This window comes from Nicotiana attenuata, chromosome 7 (assembly GCF_001879085.1).
Source record: "Nicotiana attenuata strain UT chromosome 7, NIATTr2, whole genome shotgun sequence".
Taxonomy (NCBI): Eukaryota; Viridiplantae; Streptophyta; class Magnoliopsida; order Solanales; family Solanaceae; genus Nicotiana; species Nicotiana attenuata.
Window position 1 is genome coordinate 2547808 of NC_031995.1, and position 22662 is coordinate 2570469.

At 39.7% G+C, this 22662-nt stretch overlaps 2 protein-coding genes across 2 annotated transcripts; one reads left to right on the forward strand and one right to left on the reverse strand.

Annotated features, from left to right (window-relative positions):
• On the forward strand, positions 11049–13655 carry LOC109228528 (pentatricopeptide repeat-containing protein At5g50390, chloroplastic). Its single transcript, XM_019393648.1, has one exon. It carries the CDS (start codon positions 11409–11411, stop codon positions 13515–13517), a length of 2109 nt encoding a protein of 702 aa, XP_019249193.1. The 5' UTR covers positions 11049–11408; the 3' UTR covers positions 13518–13655.
• On the reverse strand, positions 16055–20571 carry LOC109228529 (ubiquinone biosynthesis protein COQ9-B, mitochondrial). Its single transcript, XM_019393649.1, has 6 exons — positions 20118–20571; positions 18912–19019; positions 18072–18233; positions 17822–17993; positions 16687–16760; positions 16055–16574 (listed from the first exon to the last, which is right to left on the reverse strand). The coding sequence occupies exons 1-6, from the start codon at positions 20451–20453 to the stop codon at positions 16494–16496; spliced, it is 933 nt and encodes a 310-aa protein (XP_019249194.1). The 5' UTR covers positions 20454–20571; the 3' UTR covers positions 16055–16493.

Genomic DNA, 22662 nt, shown 5'->3' on the forward strand with positions numbered 1-22662 from the left:
ACTTTTTATACTGCTCCTCCTTTTGATGCTTGGCCAACCTTTGTGGAAATGGTGCAGGAGGTCTTTTCTTCCCAATCACTTGAGATTTCTCTTTCTCAGCTACTGTTTCAACTACTGGCCCAGCTACTATCTCAGTCTCTTACTGCATATTCTTTTCTTCAGGTGCGGGCTGGGCTGTTACCTCTGTCAATCCCGTAGACTCATCCAGCTCAATGGGCACTGGAATGAGTGTCTCAACCTGTATGTTTTCTCGAGCTCTCTCTTGCTCAACATCTAGATCCCTGCCATTCCGGAGACTCACCGCCATCAGCTGCTTTGGGCCCTGATCTTTTGGATTGATTTGGGTATCTGCAGGTAATGTCCCTTGAGGACGATTGTTAAGTGACATTGAAATCTGGCCCACTTGTACCTTAATATTTTTGATAGCCGCATCATGTGCATCCACCCTTTCATTTATCTTAGCGTTGGACCCAATAACCTGCTGCATCATTGCTTCAAGTCTTGCAAACCCGTCTTCCTGTCTTCTACCATGCTGTTGCTGAGGTGGTTGGTACCCTTGCTGCTGATTGTTGTACCCCTGTGGTCTAGGATATAGTGCCATGTTGTTGGGGGGTCTCATGCCTCCCATGTTTCCGGCGTTATACTGTGGCTGAGGTGGCCTGTACTGCTGCTGAGTCTGCTGACCCCAGTTTTGATTACCTTGCCTCTGACCCCCATAGTTAGCCACATAGTTCATATCTTCAGGGTGCTGATGATGATGATCATGCTTTGTATTCCAAGGATTACCAATTGGCTGGATAATGCAAGATGTGCACAAGTCCCCATTGGTAGTATCTACTATATGAACCTGCTGCTTCTGCCCTGATTCCTCCACCTTTTTGGTGAGGATGCTCATTTGTGTCAAGAGAGTCGCCATATTTTCAGCCATTGCATTAGAAGGATCGAGAGGCACTGAGTGCACCACTGGAGTGATAGGTGCGTTCCTAGTTGTCCAACCCGAACTGCACCATCTTGTCGAGCAAATTTTGACCTTCTCTCCAAGTCTTGCTCAAGAATGCCCCACCAGCAGAGGCATCTACGATATTCTTCATGCTGTCTGACAGTCCCATGTAAAACCGTTGTCCCAACATCTGTTCTGGAACACCATGGTGGGGACACATAACCAACATTCCCTTAAACCTGCCCCATGTCTCGTGTAGTGTCTCCATTGGTTTCTGTTTGAAACTCACAATCTCATCAATTTGTTGAGCAATTTTGTTGGGCGGATGGAACTTGTTGTGAAATTGCTTGACCAACTCATCCCAAGTTTCTATAGAGTTTATAGGGAGCGAGTTTAGCCAAACCTGAGCAGCTCCTGTCACCGAGAATGGGAACAATAATAGCCTGATTGCTTCCGGAATCACGTTCGGTTGCCTTTAAGTTTTGCATATAGACAGGAAGTTCTTCAAGTGCTGCTGAGGATCTTCTGTTTGTGTCCCAGAAAAGAGTCCCTTGTTTGCAACAAGTGTAGCATGTTATTTGTGATCTGGAACGATTCAGCTTGTATTGCGGGCACAACAATGGCAGTGGCCAGATTGTCAGCTGTGGATTGTGCCCAGTCATATAGTGCACCCTCAGGCACGGGAGGTGCCAATTGCTCATTCCTGACGTTTCCGTTGGGGTCGTTTATGTCGCCCATGTCAATTTCGAATTTGTGTGTTTGTTGGGGTTGTTGAAGTCTTTTGTTGGCACGATTCAATGCCCGGAATGTTTTTTCGGGGTCTGAGAGTCCTTCAAGTAGTTCTCCAGTCCTCGTAGAATTTCTAGGCACACACCTGTGCACCCAGATCAACAACCGTCAAATTTTCAATGAAAATTTTGGTAGAGAGAAAACTGACTACAATAAGAATCTTTGTATTTCTGTCAATGGCAATTGATAATTCCGTTAACTCCCCGGCAACGGCGCCAAAATTTGATCACGCCTAACTATGCCTTATAAAAAGGACTCTGCGGACGTTGCAAATATAACCCGAGTATTACGCCCAGGGTCGAATCCACAGAGAGTTAACCTATCAATCACTATCTTTAGACCCACTAATTCTTTAGAACCAGCTTCCCAAATATTCAAATCTCAGTTGAATGTTCTTTAACAACTACGCTTGCAAGTGAGCTGTAAACTAAACTAATAAGGTTGTAAACAATTATGATAAAAAGCTAAGGTAATGATTTCCCCTATTGATGGAATCCCTTCTGTTTATGCTCATACAAATTTACCAACACATCTTTATCAATCATGAACACTAATCTTACCGTAAATCTCTCCCAAGTAATCACAGTAATTTACTATTGCACTCTCCCGAGATACACTAGCTTACTTTATTTAGCACGATTCACTTTAGATTACATCCAAGGCTTCGTTATCCCTAATCCCGCCTTTAAACCCGCAATTATAGATTCCTCTAATAATCTAGGAGTGGTGTTGTTCAACAATACCCTAAATATGCACTCTTTTCCAAGTTATGCACACTAAATAGGCACAGCTAATTGAGGATCCTGTCAATTAACTACAACAAACACGAAGTTCAACAAATAGAGATTAAACTAGCAATTTGTATTCACATAAACAAGAATTTTATCACCCAATAGGTTCCATCAAAACCTTAGACAAGGAATTTAGCTACTCATGGCTATGGGAAAATAAACTAAGATAGAATTCATCATAAAAATCAAAAGTAAAGAAGAAAGATGTTTGGAGTATTCTCTCACAATGGTTTTCCTTGCTAAGAAACCCTAAAAATCAATGATCATTCTCTTGGGCGAAGTCTAATGTTTTAAATAGGGTTTAGGTCTAAAAATCCCGTATTTGACACTTTGACCCCTGAACTTTTCTGCGCCTGCCGCGGTTCTGCCGCGATCTCTAAAGTTCTGAAGCTGCCTTCCACCGCGGTTCTGCCGCGGTCGCGGTAGAACCGCGGCCAAACCATTTTTCTGAATCCTAAGGGCTGGCAGGGCGTAGCTTCATTGGGAATTTACACATTTGGCCTCTTTTCTCCAATTTTTGACTCTAAAACTGCTCCTTAGCCTTCCTTATACATATATCACCTGCAAATCATGAAAAAGCACTAATAAGAGCATTTTGTTATCACTTTTAGCATTAAAACTACATAAGAAGGTGATTATTTAAGGTGTGATTATAGTCAAATTCACCTATTATCAGTAGGTATTTTAAATATGGTGCTTTTGGGAATAGTTAAGAGAGTATTCAGCGGCTTATGAGCCTTAGACAGTGTGGTTTTATGCTTGGGTCTCCTGTTGTGAGTCTGGGTTGAGGAATTGTGGTGTTATAGAAAGAAGGAGTATCAAGTTGAAGGTAAATCAGAAGGAAACTTGGATAGATGGGATAGCTTGGTAGTAGGCCAGATCGGCATGGTAAGGATATGACTAGTTCTTTGGGCACTTACGAGGTAATGAGTTTCTACAGGTGTTTCGCGACAATGCTCTTAGGTTGTGTTTTAGTGACCTGCGTAGCTTGGTTGAGTTAGAAGGATTCAGCCCTGACGGTTTAGTTTTGTGCAAATGGAATTTGGAGAGTTCTTGATGGTTTCTACTACGGCGAGAGAGGTATATTTCCTACTGGCGTGAGGAGCATGTGATGAATAGTGATTTTCTTCTATGTGGGATCAAATGGAAAGTTCTCGGCTAGTTGAGTACGTAGTTGCTTGTGGCTCGGAATTGATATGAAGTTCTCATGGTTATCGTAGGATGGTATGTTATATGTGGTATGTTTTGTAGGACTGAGATTTGTATGTGTAAGGTCACGGTTCAGTTCTGAAAGTAAGGTCACAAATTCTTAGGCGGCATGGACAGTTTCAGATGACTAGATAAATGAGATCACTGATTGGTGTGGCTGAAGAGGGTATAAATTTTAGAAAGGGCGAGGTGTTTGAGTTAAGGATACTTTATTAGTATTGCGGCACTCTCTTGTTGGATCGACTGCTGATATTCGAGTTTGCTTGGTGGCACAGAAGAATTATAGGAGTACCTCTCGTGGAATGATTGGGTAATAGAGGTGTGTTGTATATTCAGACGGTGGAGTTGGGATCGGATATGGTGATTCGCGTGCTGTACGGATTTGGAGATTGGGAGTCCTCATAAACGGGGTAGGTCGTGGTTGTGGACCACGTATATCGGTCTTGTGTGGTAATTATTGGAGGTTTGGATACCCGAGTGGATCCTTGTTGCTTAGTATGCTAGATTTTTGGTGTGATATTGGGTATGGACTAGTTGTCTCTGTGTCGTGTTATTCCGGGCTGTTACGCTAGGACGGTGACGTTGGCTATGCCGGGAATGCCACGGATTGAGTGGCGAGGTTCGATGGATTATGTTCCCAGTAGGCTGGTTTCATTTTTGAAACCCAGCGGATGGCTGGGAAGGGTTGTCTTTCTTACTTGGCCTTCGTGATGGATGTCAGTGCAGAGACTCCTACCATTGATTCAGTTCCGGTGGTGAGGGATTTTCCGAATGTGTTCCCTGCTGCCGGGCATGTCGCTGGACAGGGTTGTTGATTTCGGTATTGATTTGGTGCCGGGCATCGTGTCGTATGGCACCGGCGGAGTTAAAGGAGTTGAAGGAGCAGCTTCAAGGACTCCTTGATAAGGGGTTCATTGATAAGCCAATATGGATGTGTGTTATGCATCGAGTCGGCTCGGTTGACTCTGAGTTGCTATTGTTAAGGGATGTGCTGAATCGATTATTTTTAAGTTTGTTAGTGTTCTGGGGTGATCTATGAGTTATGTTTCTGTGTTGTTGGGAGTTATGGTTTGTTGGTTATATGCACATATGGTGCGGTTCCATTTGGGCTTTATAGCAGAATTTGAGTGAGACGGATATTAAAGGGTTGCATGATTGATGATTGGTTGTGTCCTTTCGGGTTTGTGTAATGTTATGCCAAGTGCTTCGCCGTGGGTATGATGATTTGATTTGGTTCTAGACATCATATTGCGCGTGGTTGTCGATTTTGGGCATAGTAACTTGAGGTGTTTCATGTAGACCAGTGTTTGAATAGGGTCTCATATTGCAGCGAAGTTATGTGGAGGTATGACCCTTCGGGTTGGACTCGTGTGTTCAGTTTCTACGATGTGTGACGGGTTCTCAGCATTGTGTGTGGTGGTACTGGAGAGCTTGCGGTACAACTCTCTCATTTGAGTCCTTTTTCATGATTTGAGTACGTTCGGATTGTTGCTTATTGGTGCGCGGATTGCACGAGTTGTGGCTTTAGATTGTATTGATGCATCATGTCACCGGGGTAGTTGTGTTGGATTGGATGAGATCGTTGGGATCTAGAATGAATACAAACGGATTCGGTTTCAGCGTGTTGGAAGGATAATATTGATGTTCGGCTCAGAAATTTGCTATGGTCCTTGCCAAAGGAGGAGTGGCTTCACGAATGGTTGATCTGAGCAATGGTTGTGACTTTCTACGTGTTTTATTAATCATTGGCAGTACACGGAAGTGTTGGAATGAGGCTTTATTCGATAAGAGGTTTATTATCGATATTCGGTTATTCTGAGCAACGGCTGTTATCAGAAGTCATCGCTACGAGAGTTTGAGCTATGTGGTATATCATGTAATTGCGTCTGAGGTTGCAGGTATGGCTTGTTACAACTTGTTCGGGCTTATTCAGAGTATAGAGGTGAGATTCTGATCTTGTGGAGATTTCGGAAGTGGGAATTTGGTTCTAAGGTTTATGGGCTAGGTTGGATTGTGAAATTTCAGTTATATTGTGTTATCGGACCTATATGAGACAGGGTGACGTGGGATCATCCCCGGGTATGTGCATGGTAAGGTTACACAGCGATTTGATGGTTTTCGGAACAACTTTGGGCACGTTCGAGGACGATCGTATATTTAAGTGGGGGAGGATGTAACGACCCGACCGGTCGTTTTGAGCTTTTGCACTTCACTCGCCAGTTCTCGGGCATGACTAGCCCCATGTGATGTATTATGACTTGTGTAAATCGTCGGTTTTGGTTTTTAGGGTAATCGGAATGGTTTTGGAAGGACAACTCTCAGTTTGAAGCTTAAAATTTGAAAGGTTTGACAAGTTTTGACTTGTTAGTAAATGATCTCGGATTGAAATTTTTATGATTCGGTTAGCTCCGTTAGGTGATTTGGGACTTAGGAGTGTGATCGGAATGTGTTTTAGAGGTCCGGAGTAGCTTTAGGCTTGAATTGGCGAAAATGGATTTTTGGCGTTTCCGGTTGATAGGTGAGATTTTGGTATAGGGGTCGGAATGGATTTTCGGGAGTTGCAGTAGGTCCGTTATGTCATTTGGGATGTGTGTGCAAAATTTTAGGTCATTCGGACGTGGTTTGATAGACTTTAGATCAAAAGCAGAATTCAGAAGATTTTTGGAACCTTAGGCTTGAATCCGATGTGATTTGATTGATTCGATGTTGTTTGAGGTGTTTTGAAGATTGGTATAAGTTTGGATAGTGGTATATTACTTGTTTTGTGCTTTTGGTTGAGGTCCCGGGGGCCTCGGGGTGATTTCGGATGGTTGACGGAAGATTTTGATTTGGGTTGGCAGCTGAAGTCTTTCTATTGCTGTCACAACCGCACCTGTGGCTAGGGGACCGCAGGTGCGGACTCGCAGAAGCGGATTTTGGAGCCGCAGAAGCAACCAGGAGAGGGGCAGGCTGGGACCGCAGAAGCGAGGTCCTGGTCGCACCTGCGATTGCGCAGGTGCGGATTTCTTTGCGCAGATGCGGCCTTGGAGTTTTAAGTGAATTTCGCAGGTGCGCACCTAGGACCGCAGGTGTGACCATTTAACCGCAGGTGCGGTTTTGCTGGGTCAAAATATGTTTATTTCACCCTTCGCGATTTTGAGTGGTTTTTTATAACATTTCAAACGGGAAGAAGCTTTGGAGAGCTAATTGAAGGGAGAATTCAAGAGGGCTTCCTAGAGGTAAGGTCCTTGGTCCCTAAACTCGTTTTTATGATGATTTTTAAGGTTGTAAGCTTGAATTATATGGGAAAATCAGTAGCAAATTGGAAGTTAGGGCTTGGAAATTGGAGACCTAAATCTAGGGATTTGAGGGGTTGTTTGTGTTCGGATTTTGATGTATTTGATATGTATGAACTCGTGAGAGTGTAAGGATTCTAGTTTTGTGATTTGTATCGGATTCCGAGACGTGGTCCCGGGGCCGGGTTTGGCCAATTTCGGGATTTTTGGTATAAATTGGATATTTTAGAGTGAGCTTTATTCCCTTAGCATATTTTGATGGTATAAATCTGTTTTTGGATAGATTTGGAGCATCCGGAGGCCGATTCGAGGGGCAAAGGCATCGCGAGCTAGAGTTTGGACCGGATTGAGGTAAGTAATGATTGTAAATACTGTCCTGAGGGTATAAAACCCCGGATTTCACATTGTTGTGCTACTTTGAGGTGATGCAGACGCTAGATAACGAGCGTGGGGTCGTGCACCGTTGGGGATCGTGACTTGGTCCATCCCGTATGACTATTAAGTCGCGTATTTTACTTGAAAACTATTTGATATTGTTATATTTTGGAAAGTATTATTGTATTTGGGGCTGAATGCCGTGTCTGGGCCTTGGGCCGATTGTTTGGACCCTTAGGGGCTTTTACTACTATTTTTTCTCACTGTTTTGGTTTAATGTTTACACTCAATCATGCTATGTTCTTACTGTTTTCATAACTCGATTTTATTCATTCCTTTTGATTTCATAAATAATTTTGAGCCGAGTACTTGTTTTACTGTCAGCCCGAGGGGCTTGAGTGAGATCTAATTGAGTGAGGCCGAGGGCCTGTGTTGTGAGGATATCATAGGACCGGGCTGCGCGCCGCAGCATGTGGTACTGATTTGTGATATATGAGAGGCCGAGAGCCTGATTTATTATGCCACGAGGTGTCTTGTGATTGATATGAGGCCGAGAGCCTGTTTGATTATGCCACGGGATGGCTTGTTATTGCGCTTGGGCCGTAAGGGCCCCCTCCCGGAGTCTGTACACCCCTAGTGAGCGCGGGTACCCAGTGTGAGTGATGTGTTGTAGCCCGAGGGGCTATTGTTGTTTCATATTGAAGTTCGAGGGGCTGTTCTTGATCTATGTTGCCCGAGGGGTGGTTCTTAATTCATGTTATGCCCGAGGGGCTGATTACGAGTAATTGTGAGGTAGCCCGAGGGGCTAGTTCTGTTGATATTGTGCCTGAGGGGCGGTTTATGGTACATGTTTTGCTCGAGGGGCTGTTTACGTTTCTATCATTTTTACTCACTATTTTTATCACTCGTTTAAAACCATTGGAAGATGATTTAAAAAGGAAAGGGTTTTTTTTACTAAAACTGAGTTTGATTTACGAAATAAATGATTTCTGTACTGTTTTGGAAATATACTGTATTTGTTGTAGCTTTATGACGTGGCTTACGTGTTTTCTTACTGCTCAGCTTTCGTTTACTTTTATTACTTACTGAGTTGGCGTACTCACATTACTCCCTGCACCTTGTGTGCAGATTCAGGTATTTCTAAACCCGGTAGTGGGTGTTGATTGGTCAGTGGCAGAGTCATTGGAGTTAGCAAGGTAGATGCCCAACGTTCGCAGCACTGCTTTTCTCCCTCTTGTCTTCCTTAGACTGTATTTAGTACATTTTTAGACTCGTAGTTGTATTCAGACGTTAGTAGATGCTCGTGACTTGTGACACCCCGATGTCGGGCTTGTGTATTTATTCTGCACTGTTCATTTAGACTTACATTATGAGATTATCTGATTAATTAAAGGCTTAAAAATGATTGTTATTGATTAAAGGGTTAAATTCGGGAGTTGTGTCGGCTGGCTTAGTTTCACGATAGGCGCCATCACGACCGGGTCGATTTTAGGGTCGTGACATCTTATTACCACAATGATGACGATTATAATTTCGTCTATTGTCACGTCCACATCCATTGATATCTTCACAGTAATAATTTTGTCTTCTTTCAGACTTATCACATACTACTACCACATTCTCTTAAGGGAATCAGAATGAAGTAAATTCAATGAGACGATTTTTCACTTCTTGTGCTCACAATCATACATGAATTGATCATGGCAAGAAATAAAAATTTTACCACTTCGAGTGGTTTTAATTTCTTAAAAACTCTATTAGAGTTATAATCAAAATTTATTGTCTTGCTTGTATTTAAAATCAGATTATAGAATTTCAAGAATTTAAAAAGAGAAAAATAAGGTAAAGTACTTACCTTAAATCCAGAATTTATTCCTGAAGGAAGTTCGTGGAACAATTGACCATCATTATGCTCAATATTATGTATAAGTTGAGCAACATGCACGTATCCCAAAGCCTCTACTCAATTGGTTGGAGTTTCGTGCTGATAACGTGTTATAAAATAATAAAATATGCTGATAACGTGTTATAAAACAATAAAAGAAGAAGAGTATTGTAGAGGAAAGTAGGAAGAGTGAATTCTTATTGATTTGAGATTATTTATAATGGAGTAGAAGCCCTTTATTTTTAGGGAAAAAGTGACTTAGGCACAAAGTAACAAACCCTAAAAATCTCTCTAAAATATAAAAATTCATCTTAAATACAATTCTATTTATAACAGTTTTTACTTATTTCCTATACCATCATTTTCACGCGATTAGTCAATAATATAATCAACTATGGTGCAAGTAGAACATGGGCAACAGTTATTTGGTGAGAATACTTTATCTTAATTCAATATGAAAAATGCAAATAATACTGTAGTACAAATAACTCTAGGATCATTCAATGATTTGCTTCTCCAATTGAACTAAATAACAACTAATGATGACTTCTAGTGTAGAAGAATATTGCACTTAACTATATTTTGCTTCTGCAATTAAGATTCAGCTAAGCCTAGCTTCACACTTTCGGGTTTGAAGTTCAAATTTGGGTTCTATAAAAAAATTAGCTAATATACATAGATTATATATTGAATATATACGATTCTACACACATATATTATATGTGGACAACTATTTAGGTCAATTCCTCTTCAAATTTCAGCACGAAGATTACGCTTAGCCAGTTCCCAGTTTCACATTTGAAAAACAGAAGCTGAAAGTTTTTCGGTCGGAAATTTGATTTCAAAGTGACTAAAATTTAGATATTTTGTAAAATCCGACTGTCTCACATTATCAGTCCTTCAAGCAGGTGATTTGCACAAATAGAACACTTCGGTTGCCATTCTTGATTTTTTGACCCCATTTGCCCGATGGGCGGAACTTCAAATTTAACAATTATTGCCCTCGCTTGTCCCAGAAATAAGACTTTTGAGTTTTAACTTTAAAAGTTTGATCATGAGGCAAACGGGGGTCAAAAAATCAAAACCGTCTATTTTCAAGATCATTTGGTGTAATTTTCTGCCTTCAAGCGGCTATTTGTACACTTATCTTCTTGAAATGGGCTAATTATGGGGTGATTTTTAAAAATAGCCAGATTTACAACTGGTCGTTCAAAAACACCCGAATTTCAGAAGTAATCGAAATTTAGCCACTTTTTATGTAAAGATAAATCTGAGTAAAAACACTGTTCAAAACCCGAAAAATACTCCAGTATATTATGCTGGAGTTCCAGCATAAGTATACTTGAACTCCAGCATATTATACCGGAGTTCCAGGATAGTATGCTGGAACTCCAGCATAATATGATAGAGTTCCAGCATAAATACACTAGAACTCCAGCATAATATACTGGAGTTCCAGCAAGTATAATGGTCCAGTATAATATACTGGAGTTTGGAGCACCAGTGCTCCAGTCTCCAGTATATTATACTGGAGCTAGCAAAGTATACCGGTCCAGCATAATATGCTGGAGTTCATACACAAGTGCACCGAACTCCAGTATATTATGCTGGACCGGTCTCTATTGCTGCAAAACGGTGGCTATTTTTCATTGACTTGATAAACGCTGGCTATTTTTGATTGACCAGTCCGAAAACTGGCTATACCGTAAAATTTTGGCTAATTATGCAATCATCTTATATAAGCCCAATCGATTTATTTCCCACTGAGCCCAAAGTTCGAAAAAACCATGGAGGTCATGATATTTCCCTTGAAAAAGGAAAGATCTTCTCTTCATTGGTTACCAACAACTATCAACTACCCAACGGCCGAAGCCGAAAAAGGAAAAAACTAAAATAAAATTAAAAAAAAAAAGTGGCGGATTTTTCGAAGCTGCAAATATCAACATTGCAATTGCGGAGTTCGTTGTGGAGATCAGAAAATTCACTCATTTCGCCATTATCAATTGTACACACTCTAAACTGGGTTGATTGATGTCCAATTGATGCAATTTCTCCAAATCTGATTCAAAATTTGGAGGTAAACTGTAGCTCTTAACTAATTTCTTAAAACACCCTTTTATTTTTCTGTTGTTATAATCCTGAAAATGGACATATCGTTGCCACTGGATCAGCTAAGGAGCACCTGTAAGTATGTTGCTTTCTTGAAAAACCCACAAGTTTTAAAGGAAAGATTTCATCTTTATGGGCATTGCTCTTTATTCAGTAAGAAAAGGTACAAAAATGCGTTTTTTAAGATCAAAGGCTCACTTTCTGAACATAGGTTTATAAAGCCAAGACCAATGTTAAAACCTTCAAAAAAGGAGGAAAATTTGATTGAAGAAAAAGTGACCCAAAATGAGGATTCTTCAAGTTCAGGGATTAGTGCACAAATAGAGAAGTTAGTTTTTCATAAAAGGTATCACGAGGCGCTTGATTTTTTCGAGCTGTTAGAATGTGAAGGTGGTTGTCAGTTAGGTAGTAGCACTTATGATGCTTTGATTACTGCTTGTATTGGGTTAAGGTCAATCAGAGGTGTTAAAAGGGTGCATAATCATATGGTTAGTTCAGGATTGGTATTAGACCAGTATTTATGGAATAGGGTGTTGTCTATGCATGTGAAATGTAAGATGATGTTAGATGCACGTATGATATTCGATGAAATGCCCGAGAGGAACTCGATTTCTTGGAATACGATGATTGGTGGGCTAGTGGATTTAGGGGATTATGTAGAGGCGTTTAGGTTGTTTTTCGTGATGCTGGAGGAGGAAGAGGAGGAGTTCTCTGGTTCTGATTCTCGGATATATGCCACGATGATTAGAGCATCTTCTGGTTTAGAGGTTATTTCTTTGGGACAGCAGTTGCATTGTTGTGCTTTGAAAATGGGGGAAGACGATAATGTTTTCATGTCTTGTGCTTTAATTGATATGTACAGCAAGTGCGGTAGCATAGAGGATGCTCAGTTTGTTTTTGATCAGATGCCGGTGAAGACTACAGTAGGGTGGAATACGATTATTGCTGGTTACGCTCTCCATGGCTATAGTGAGGAGGCTTTACGTATGTACTATGAGATGCGAGATGCTGGTGTCAAAATGGATCACTTCACATTTTCAATCATTATCAGAGTTTGCACTAGATTAGCTTCACTAGAGCATGCTAAACAAGCTCATGCTGGGCTAGTTCGACATGGATTTGGATTTGATATAGTCGCCAACACAGCACTAGTTGATTTCTATATCAAATGGGGAAGGATAGAAGATGCTCGGAATGTTTTTGAGAGGATGCCCAAAAAGAATGTTATTTCCTGGAATGCCTTAATAGGTGGATATGGTAATCATGGCCAAGGGATCGAGGCTGTTGAGCTATTTGAGCGAATGGTTTGCGAAGGAATGATGCCCAATCATGTTACTTTTCTGGCTGTTTTATCTGCATGTCGTTATTCTGGTTTATCAGATCGTGGGTGGGAAATATTTGAATCAATGAGTAGAGATTACAGTGTGAAGCCTCGAGCAATGCACTATGCATGTATGATTGAATTGTTGGGTAGAGAAGGACTTTTAGATGAAGCTTTTGCATTAATCAGAGATGCTCCTTTTAGGCCTACTATTAATATGTGGGCGGCGTTACTGACAGCTTGTAGAGTCCACAAGAATTTTGAGCTTGGAAAATTTGCAGCTGAGAAACTGTACGGTATGGAACCAGAAAAACTTAGCAATTATGTGATGCTTTTAAATATCTACAACAGTTCCGGCAAGCAAGAAGAAGCTGCTGCAGTTGTTCAAACATTGACGAGAAAAGGTCTGAGGATAAAGCCAGCATGTACATGGATAGAAATAAAGAAGCAGCCACATGTTTTCCTGTCCGGAGATAAATGCCATGAGCAGACGAAGGAGATATATCAAAAATTGGATGAGCTTATGCTGGAGATTTCCAAGCATGGCTATGTTACAGAGGGAAAAACCTTACTACCCGATGTAGATGAACGGGAACAAAAATTGCCACATTATCACAGTGAAAAGTTGGCAATATCTTTTGGGCTCATAAGCACATCCAGTTCAACCTCACTGCAACTTGTTCAAAGCCATAGGATTTGCAACGATTGTCACAATGCAATTAAGTTGATAGCCATGATTACTAAGCGAGAAATTGTTGTTAGGGATGCCAGCAGATTTCATAGATTCAAGAATGGCACTTGTTCTTGTGGTGACTACTGGTGATTCAGTTCTAACCTATATGTGAACCATACTTTTATATGTAATTCATTTATTTTTGCTGATTCTTCTTTGTTGTTATGAGAATCATCATATGGATATACCTTGCTGTTGGCATTGAAGATCATTACAAATTTTGTCATATGATCTTCCCTGATGACTTTGCTTATTCTACCCATGATAGCCAAATTAGTTCCACCACCAAGCCAAGAAACTGTGTGCATGTATGTAATCTCTGCATCATTATCAGTGTGATGCAAGTTTCCTTTTCTCCTGGAGAAAATTATTGCGGATGTCCGCATTCAAACTTCCAACCTTCACAAGGTAGGGGTAAGGTCTGCGTACACACTACCATTCCCAGACTCGACGTGCGGGATTATACTGGATTTTTTTTTGTTGTTGTTGTTGTCCACATTCAATCTTCCTACCTTCACAAGGTAGGGGTAAGGTCTGCGTACACAGTACACTCCCCAAACTCCACTTGCGGAATTATACTTGGGTTTGTTGTTGTTGTCTGCATTCAAACTTCAAAGTTTCATCTTGAATTAGTGTTTTTCTCTTTTTCAATTTCCTTTTGGTGCTAGGGATTTAAAAATGTTTATGGTGCAATGTCCATACAGTTATTTTAATGTGAACAAGGACTTAGTTTTGGTGCCTTAAAGAACACATTATGAGTTTTGACTAGTTAATGTTATTAAATATGCTACTTATAAAAAAGAGAAATTTTCACAAACCACTATTGTTTAGTGGTTATTAGCTAGTTGTAGCTACCATTTACTATATTACTTCCTATAGCTATGTTTTTAGGTTTTTTAGAATGTATTCGATGTATTTAAGCAACTGTATTCAAGAATACAATAGCATTTCTCGGCGTGAAACAGAGGATTACAGCTAGACAGATTATTGTATTCGACTGTATTCACGATATGTATTTGTGAATACAGTAACGTAAATAGCGCAATTCATGGTCTATTCAGCTGTTTTTAAACGGAAAGTGAATCAATTAACATAATAGACTTCTAATATAACTCAACAAACTCAATTATAACACACAAAATTTGTATTTCCAGTTATAAAAAAGATTCTCAACCTTAAAACACCCCAAAAGCATAGCAATCTTCAGAGAAATTATATAATTACATTGAATACAGTTAAATACATAAAAATACTTTGAATACATGAAGTATAGCAGGTCATCTATAGTGCAAAAACATATGAATACATACTGCAGATACATTTAAATACATATATACATCTGAATACATAAATTATATTAATTAAAAAAAAAAACATATGAATACATTCATGGAATATAGTGAGACAGTGAATATAATGAAATACACGGAATAGAGCGAGATACATTGAAATACAATGGGAAAAAAAGACAATGAATACATTGAAATACATAGAATACAGCGAGATACATTGAAATACAATTAAAAAAAAGGTAACAGAATCTTCAAGTTGCTCAGCCCCAAACTCCGTCATCTTTGTTCAAGAACAACCCTAATGTCGTCTCGTCGAGAGGGTCGCGATTCTGACTCGAAACGTCATTGTTCCCGTTTCGATCACTAACTCAGTCCAAAGAGATCTAAGAAGCACAGTAGAATTTAAAAATTTTGCGAGACAATGGAGATGAATTATGGAAACATCACTGTTCTCTCATGGAAAACTTGTTAACAATTATGGAAGAAAGCGAGGGAGCGGGGCAAAATCCACTGCAATTAACGATTAAAACATCGATATCTTGTGGAGAGAGATTGGTTTTGGCTAAAAGGTCTTCAAATACAGTTAAGAGTGACATGTGGACTTCTTCGATCAAGAACCCAGTTCCTGAGGAACTAAATGCTCGGGTATGGACTGGTAAGATTCTCTAAAATCTCAAAACCTAGTTTTTGATAAGCTGGCGTTGAGAGAGAGGGGGTAGAGAAAAATATGAAAAAATAAAAGAGAGAAAAATAATACAAAGTATATATTATGGCTTAAGGATAGGAGGTGACAATAAATAGATATTTGAATATAAAAATTAAAAGGTAGTTGTGAAATATAATTTTTTAAAAGAGTATTTATTTAATATAAATAAAGTATCAACCTTTGCTACGGGAAGTAAAAATTACATATAAAAAAAATGAGAGCAAATATTGCATTTCTTATCTTTTATCCCTCGGAAGTAGTAGTATTTAGATGGCATTCCAACCTACCTGATGTCAATTATTCCCACTCCAATTAACTGTTTCTCCTCAGTTATTAAAGGAAAGCGAGATTCTAATGAAGATAGACTGGACCATTAGCTCCATGTTAGTACTGATTTAGTTCATTTATTTCGCTGATTTTCATTTTCACCTAATGTAGTTTATGTTGGTCCGAAGCGTTTTTATTATCGTTAGACTTCTGCTACCACAGACTTGTATTTGCTAGTGGGTAATTTCAATATTAAAAATAGAGGTCACTATATCCTCTAGGTAACAGCTATTAGAATTTAGACCATATGATAACCCCACCTTAGCATAGAAGACTCAACTTTATATTAAGAGAGACTGAAATCATCATACATCCCCAGCAGCATTAGACATTTCATCCAAGTAAAACTGCAAATACACATTTGTCATTAGTCTTCTAAAATTGATCTTTCTCTATCGTCCATTACCTAACACAATTACAAGCTAAACCGAAACCAAGTGAAGCAAGTCAAACCTTATGTTTAAAGTTACTGATGAAAAGACTAAATGTTTTCATCTATGCATGCCGCTCAGACAGCAAATAAACAAATGGAACAGCTTTCTACTTGTAACATTATTCTCATTTTGCCAGAAATAAGCAGTATCAACGTGTATAAGCAAATGCTGTGGCCAAAATGTCAAGTCGAGTGCATGGTATTCCGCTAATTCAGATTAGCAGCTCTGCTGATAGACACAAATTATAATTTTTATTTTGTGAACCACCACGCCCATTAAATCGTATTAGCCACTGTGCAAACTGTATTCAACGCGTGAAGACCCTCTGCATAAAACCTTGCAAAGAGCCTCCCATTCCTGCACCAACTGCTTCAGCCAAACGCTGTGCCTGCAAAATTGCAGGCTTGTTCTCAACCAAAACTTTGAAGTGCAAGATAGAATCCTAGTCGCCTCTTTTCAGGGGTAGTTGAAACAAAATAATCACATTAGCAGCAAAATACCTCTTGAGCAGTCTTTTTCAGATCAAATGCATCTTTGACTCGTGCATCCAAGAATGCCCATGTATCATGAAAATCTGTCAACAGATAAACAATAAAGCCGAGAAATACAAGACAGATGCTAAGTAAATAAAACGAACAACACCTTCCAGAGAGAGCAGAGAAGAGACCTTTCTGAATACATGGAAATTATTGGTAAAAGTGGAAGAATATTCCAATAGAGGCTGCTTGCAAGGGAAGTTTTGTTTGCTATATTAGCTGCCCAACTAATTATCAGAGGGGTTGTAGGCAGTTAAGCTTCAACTGTGCCTCTAAAACCAAAGAGCAGAGGTACAAGAAACGAGAGCAGAGGGAAGATGAATTATAAGACTGCAAAGCAACTTGGAAATAATGGCAGGCATGGTTGCGTCAAGAGCTTCATGAAGCTTAGATTCTTAAAAAGCACCAAAACCATATGAAATCCATTTCCCTAGGATATCTGGTATGAGGTGCCACCTCCCTTTCTACTCTAAAGTCATTCATATTTATATCCTTTCACCCAAAAGATTTCTAATCCAAAAAATAATGTCTGGCAGAGGAATCACGCTCTAAATTAATTTTTAGCGAAAAACATGCAACAATGGATACATTGGCTAAGTGAGAGCAAAGTTGTTACATAAACGTATCAAAAGAGGACCTCGTACCGAATACTCCTTTTGGAGCAAGTGTCCTGTTTTTTCACTTAACAGTGTTAGGAGAGTTGGAAAAGTGACATTGGCAACTTCAGTTTGATGAACCAAGGCTCCAGCAAGAGTACATCTTTTGCTGGATTATTATTCCAAGAGAAAATTCTGTTGTCATGCCTCTTACATAAAAAAATGCTTTTTTCCATATATTTAAAGAGTGATTTAGCGAAAAGATGGAGTATGAATAGTTACTAACAACCTAAGAGGCTTCCAGCCAACTCTAAGAAATAGTCCCATGTCAATAGAACAGTACGAAACAGGAAGAACTGTTGACAGTGGGGCATGTTAGGATTATAAAGGGGCTCAATTTTAATTGATCATAAAATTTTAATAAGACTTAAACCGTAATATTAGAAGGATCACAGGAGAAGAATGAGCATCAGACAAAATACGTAACAGTTAAAATGACACACCTGGAGAGTTATCTGTCAGCATGTATAGTTCTGTTGTGGAGTATATTCCACCTAGGACAGTGCGCTTCACATACCAATCAATTTCACTGGCATCATCACCAACAGCATGCCAGATCTCATCAACCAGCATTGCACGCTGCTTGAAGCTTGTAGGAACATTCAAGGGTTGAGCCTACAATCAGAAGTTGTCTGAATTTCTGCAAACCAAAAAAGAAAGGGGCCTGAAAAGATGTAATCTTTAAGGAAGTACCTGTATACTGAGAGCTTGGGCCCATTTTGATATGTACGGAGCCTGTGTTTCCAAGCGAATTCTAACAAGCTTTGCCACCCGCTCACTAGGTATCAAGTTTTTCAGATCCTCCGCTGATTCAATGATATCGATGAGTCTTTCGAGACACTCATCCATAAAATACTGGGAAAAAGAAGTTCAATATAAAAAGTTAATACAGGATTAACTTATTGATACCCGCAAAAAGAGAAAATACAAGCACTAATTAGGTCAGCTAAGCTATTGTTAATACAGGTAAAAAACCAGTGTAAGTTACAACATGATGTTGATTCAAGAACAGACGAAGATTGATTGCTGAATGACAGAGCACTAAGCACCTTGCCAATGGCAATTTGTGTTAAAAACAAAGTCAGGGAAACGGTTAGAGGTTTGCAGCTGCAAGGTGTAAGCTTTTAAGCCCCTCTCGCAAACCCTATGCAAATTAGCAATATCTTAGGATTTAGCTCATTCTTTGGTATGTTCATTATACAAAGCACGTAATGGCATATATAGTTACATAAAATAAGCTAGCAGGAATATATCATTAATAACCCCTTTATCATGGAAACACGATCATTACCTTTTTTACTTTGCGTCATTTACCTCAATGAAGTTCTCTGACTTACACTTATTACCAAACAAAACAGGTGCAGATAGAATAAGGAGAAAACCAGAAGAAAAGATTAACAACTGAAAAGCAGACAAGCTTATATCAACTTTTTTAGCAAAGCCAAAGATGTTAGAGCTCTATAATGCCCCCAAAAAAACAATCACATTAAAGAATCTAGAACTATGAGTAAATGTAGGTGACCCATCATTTACCTCCACTAGTGCAGCTTCTTTCCGAGGAAATGATCCAACGATGGAAGGCGACACCCCAACATCCCTTGCACCTGAAATCATGGCTGTTTCAGTCCATCCTAGCCGAAGCTGCAAACAGGTTACCAAGCACCAATTTCAAGTCCAATATATTCAAAATGGAACGGGGGATGTGTGTTTGTATGACAGAAAACATTTTTCAAAAGAACTTTCCTTGATGAGATCATTACAGTGTTTGGTTACCCTAAATTGTAAAAAAAAATGTCTCCCCAATGAAAATATTTCCACCAAAAGGGAGAAAATGACTTCCTTCGCTTCTGGGAGAGTCAACTTCCTTTACAGATATATCAATTCTTACGACATCACTTACTTTAATCAACACTCAGACTTTGTTGTCAACCTTGTATACTCAAAAATACCACTAAATCATTATCCGTCATATCTTACCATACACTTTGTAGGGTTAATCATATATCACCGACCATTATACCTAATCAAACAGAGGAAAGCAATCCCAAAATATGACTTCTCAAAGTAAAACATCTTCCCCAGAAAATAGTTTTCAAGAAAATATGTTCCTCCCTACCAAACACATTTGAACATCCAAATATCCGGTTTCTTTTTTCCTTTCTCTTTTGGTATGTATATTAGGACTTAGGTTAACCTTCCATTACGGGCATCATCTTCCTTATATCACCGAAGCTCCATTAGAGCCCGTTTGGATTGGCTTGTTTTAAGTGCTTTTAAGCCAAAATAGCTTTTAAGTCATTTTGTAGTGTTTGGATAAAGTAAAAAAGTGCTTTTAAGCACTTGTTTTTAAGCTAAAATGATAAAAACAAGCCAAAAGCCAAAAGTTAGGATTTCTAACTTATGGCTTAAAAGCTATTTTGGCTTAAAAGTCACTTAAAACAAGCCCATCCAAACGGGCTCTAATTTTTAATGAGGTTCATTTTTTCACCTATTTTTATAGAAACTACTTCTACACTAAAGAAGTTTTGCAGTAGAATTACAAGGCATGTTCAACAAATTCTAAGGTCAAATACAACAATTAATTCAGCCAATTCCACCAAATCAACAACATTATCCCCAAAAACGAATTCAATCAATAACACATCAGATAACAACAAATTAATCACATAAATATACACAAATACAATTCAATAATTCATATCCACACCGCGAAACAGAGAGATATTAAATGTAACGAACCACGTGAGGTAGAGAGGCACTGAGCACACGCGCTTCTTCGTCTTTGTAATGAGCTTTAGGTCGCTTTGTTCTCGAGCTCGATTGTTCATGATGATGTGTCCTTTCTTCTTCCTTGAACGATGACGACGCCGTATAGTCAGCCGGAATAGAGTCAGCTGGAATAGGGTTAGCCAGAGTAGGGTTCTGGTCCGTTATGTTTCCGGTGGCAGCTGAAGTCATAAATCGAGTGGAATTGTTTGCTGTTAGGGTTCGAATAGGCGATATTGCAAGTTCCGGCCGACTGTTAAGCCGGCGGTAAACTGCCGGCAGTAACCGCTTCGCCGCCGATCGATACATTGTTGACGATTTTCTCTGCTACTATTTTGGAGCTCAATGGAGGCAGAAAATTGAAGTATATAGATGTGAGCATGAATATCAGGGAAAGGTTCCACGTAAATGTTGTGAAGTGCTGCTACTTGTCAAATGTAGAAGCCACTGGATTTTAAGTGAGGTCAATAAATAAACTTGTGGGGGCAAATTGTAATATATCAAACATTTGATCGATGTTTTCGCCTAAAAAAATGTTTCTGTATACGGTCGAAATCGTATGCCTCCGATTTATAGGCTCGAGGTTCCGTCCTAGGCCCTAGTACGGGCGAGGTCGAGTTCGAAGCCGGTGGATCACCAAGCTCGAAGATAAAGTGCAATGCCCGGATAGGAGTTCGAGGAATACCAAGGCCAAGTGTGCTCGACCCCGAAATAGTACCGAAATGGGTTTGTAACAGAATGAGCTAGTTTCCTGCCACGTCCCCAAGATTATGGCGCAAATTCCGGAATATGATTGTACGATTCCGTACTAGGCGGTTAGACAATTGTATCAGGAATATTTCCCACTGTAAATAGAAATATTCCATATTTAGGATTCTCCTATTATATAAAGGGGGACCCCAATCATTTGTAGGGGACACAATCACTGAGAAGAGAATATATACTCTACTTTTTGCTTATTGTTCATCAGTCCTTTAGCTCTACTGCTTTTGCTTTACTTGTCTTACTTTATTGTTCTTAGCCCGTCTCGAGGTCACCATCTCGAGGTCACTACTGTCAAGTAATATTGGTTTGATTCACTTGTCTCTTTCACTTCTACTTCATATTTCTTGATTATTAATTGGTATTGAACTAAATCACATATCTTTAAAATCACAAATCAAATTTAATTGTTACTCGTATTTTCGAGGTAAATAGTTTGGCGCCCACCGTGGGGCTAAAGATAATAGTGATTGTTTCTTTACTGATTCTTATTACACACATTATTTTTACACTTTTTCTTATTAAGAATTTTTTATTCTCAGGCTGAAAAATGTCTAGCTCACAGAATGCACCTGTTCATGACAACGACAAACTTGGTGAAAACAACAATATAGGGGTCGGTTTACCACCGGTAAACCCTGGGGAAGTGCCAAATGTGGAACCCGTTTCACATATTGCTCTAAACACCAACTTAGGCACAGACCCCGAAGGGAGTGTATGCAGGGAAGCCCGACCAGGGGACCAAGGAACACCAAGAATAGGAGATGGAGGAATCAGCCTCCAAGTGATATTCGAGATGCTGCAGGCTCAGCAAATTGTTATCGCTCAACTTCAAAGTCAAAATAAGACTCCGAGTGTAGCTGAACATGAAAACAAGCGACCTGTTAAGCCAACGCTAGAAAGGTCAAATGAAAGTGGCTTGGGGACTGACCCTACGATTATGAAGATGCTCGAAGAGCTCACCAAGAGGGTCAAGTCCGGAGAAAAGAAAATTGAAGACAATGATAAGAAGGTGGAGACTTATAACTCCCGTGTAAACCAGATACCGGGGGAACCTCCAGTTTTGAAAAGATTAGATGCCAAAAAATTCATACAAAAACCATTCCCTCAAAGTGCGGCTCCGATGCCCATCCCCAAAAAGTTTCACATGCCCGATATACCCAAATATAACGGAACAACCGACCCAATGAGCATATTACTTCATACACTTGCAGGATCAAAGGAAATGATTTGAATGACGCCGAGATTGAATCAGTCTTGTTGAAAAAGTTCGGAGAAACATTGTCGAAAGGAGACATGATTTGGTATCACAACCTGCCTCCTAACTCTATTGACTCGTTTGCTATGTTAGCAGATGCCTTCGTAAAAGCACATGTCGGGGCCATAAAGGTGGCCACGAGGAAATCAGATGTCTTCAAGATAAAACAAAGGGACGACGAGATGTTGAGGGAGTTCGTGTCCAGGTTTCAGATGGAAAGAATGGAATTACCACCAGTCTCCGATGACTGGGGAGTACAAGCTTTTATGCAGGGTTTGAATGAAAGGAGCTCGATAGCGTCTCGACAATTAAAGCAGAACTTGATCGAGTATCCAGTTGTGATGTGGTCAGATGTGCACAACCGTTATCTATCAAAAATCAGGGTCGAGGATGATCAATTGGGAGCCCCCTCGAGTTCGGTTCATCCTAACAGGTTCACTTCTAAATCCCTGTGGGATACAAACAGGGAATCGAGATCAAACAAGGAACGGTATCAAC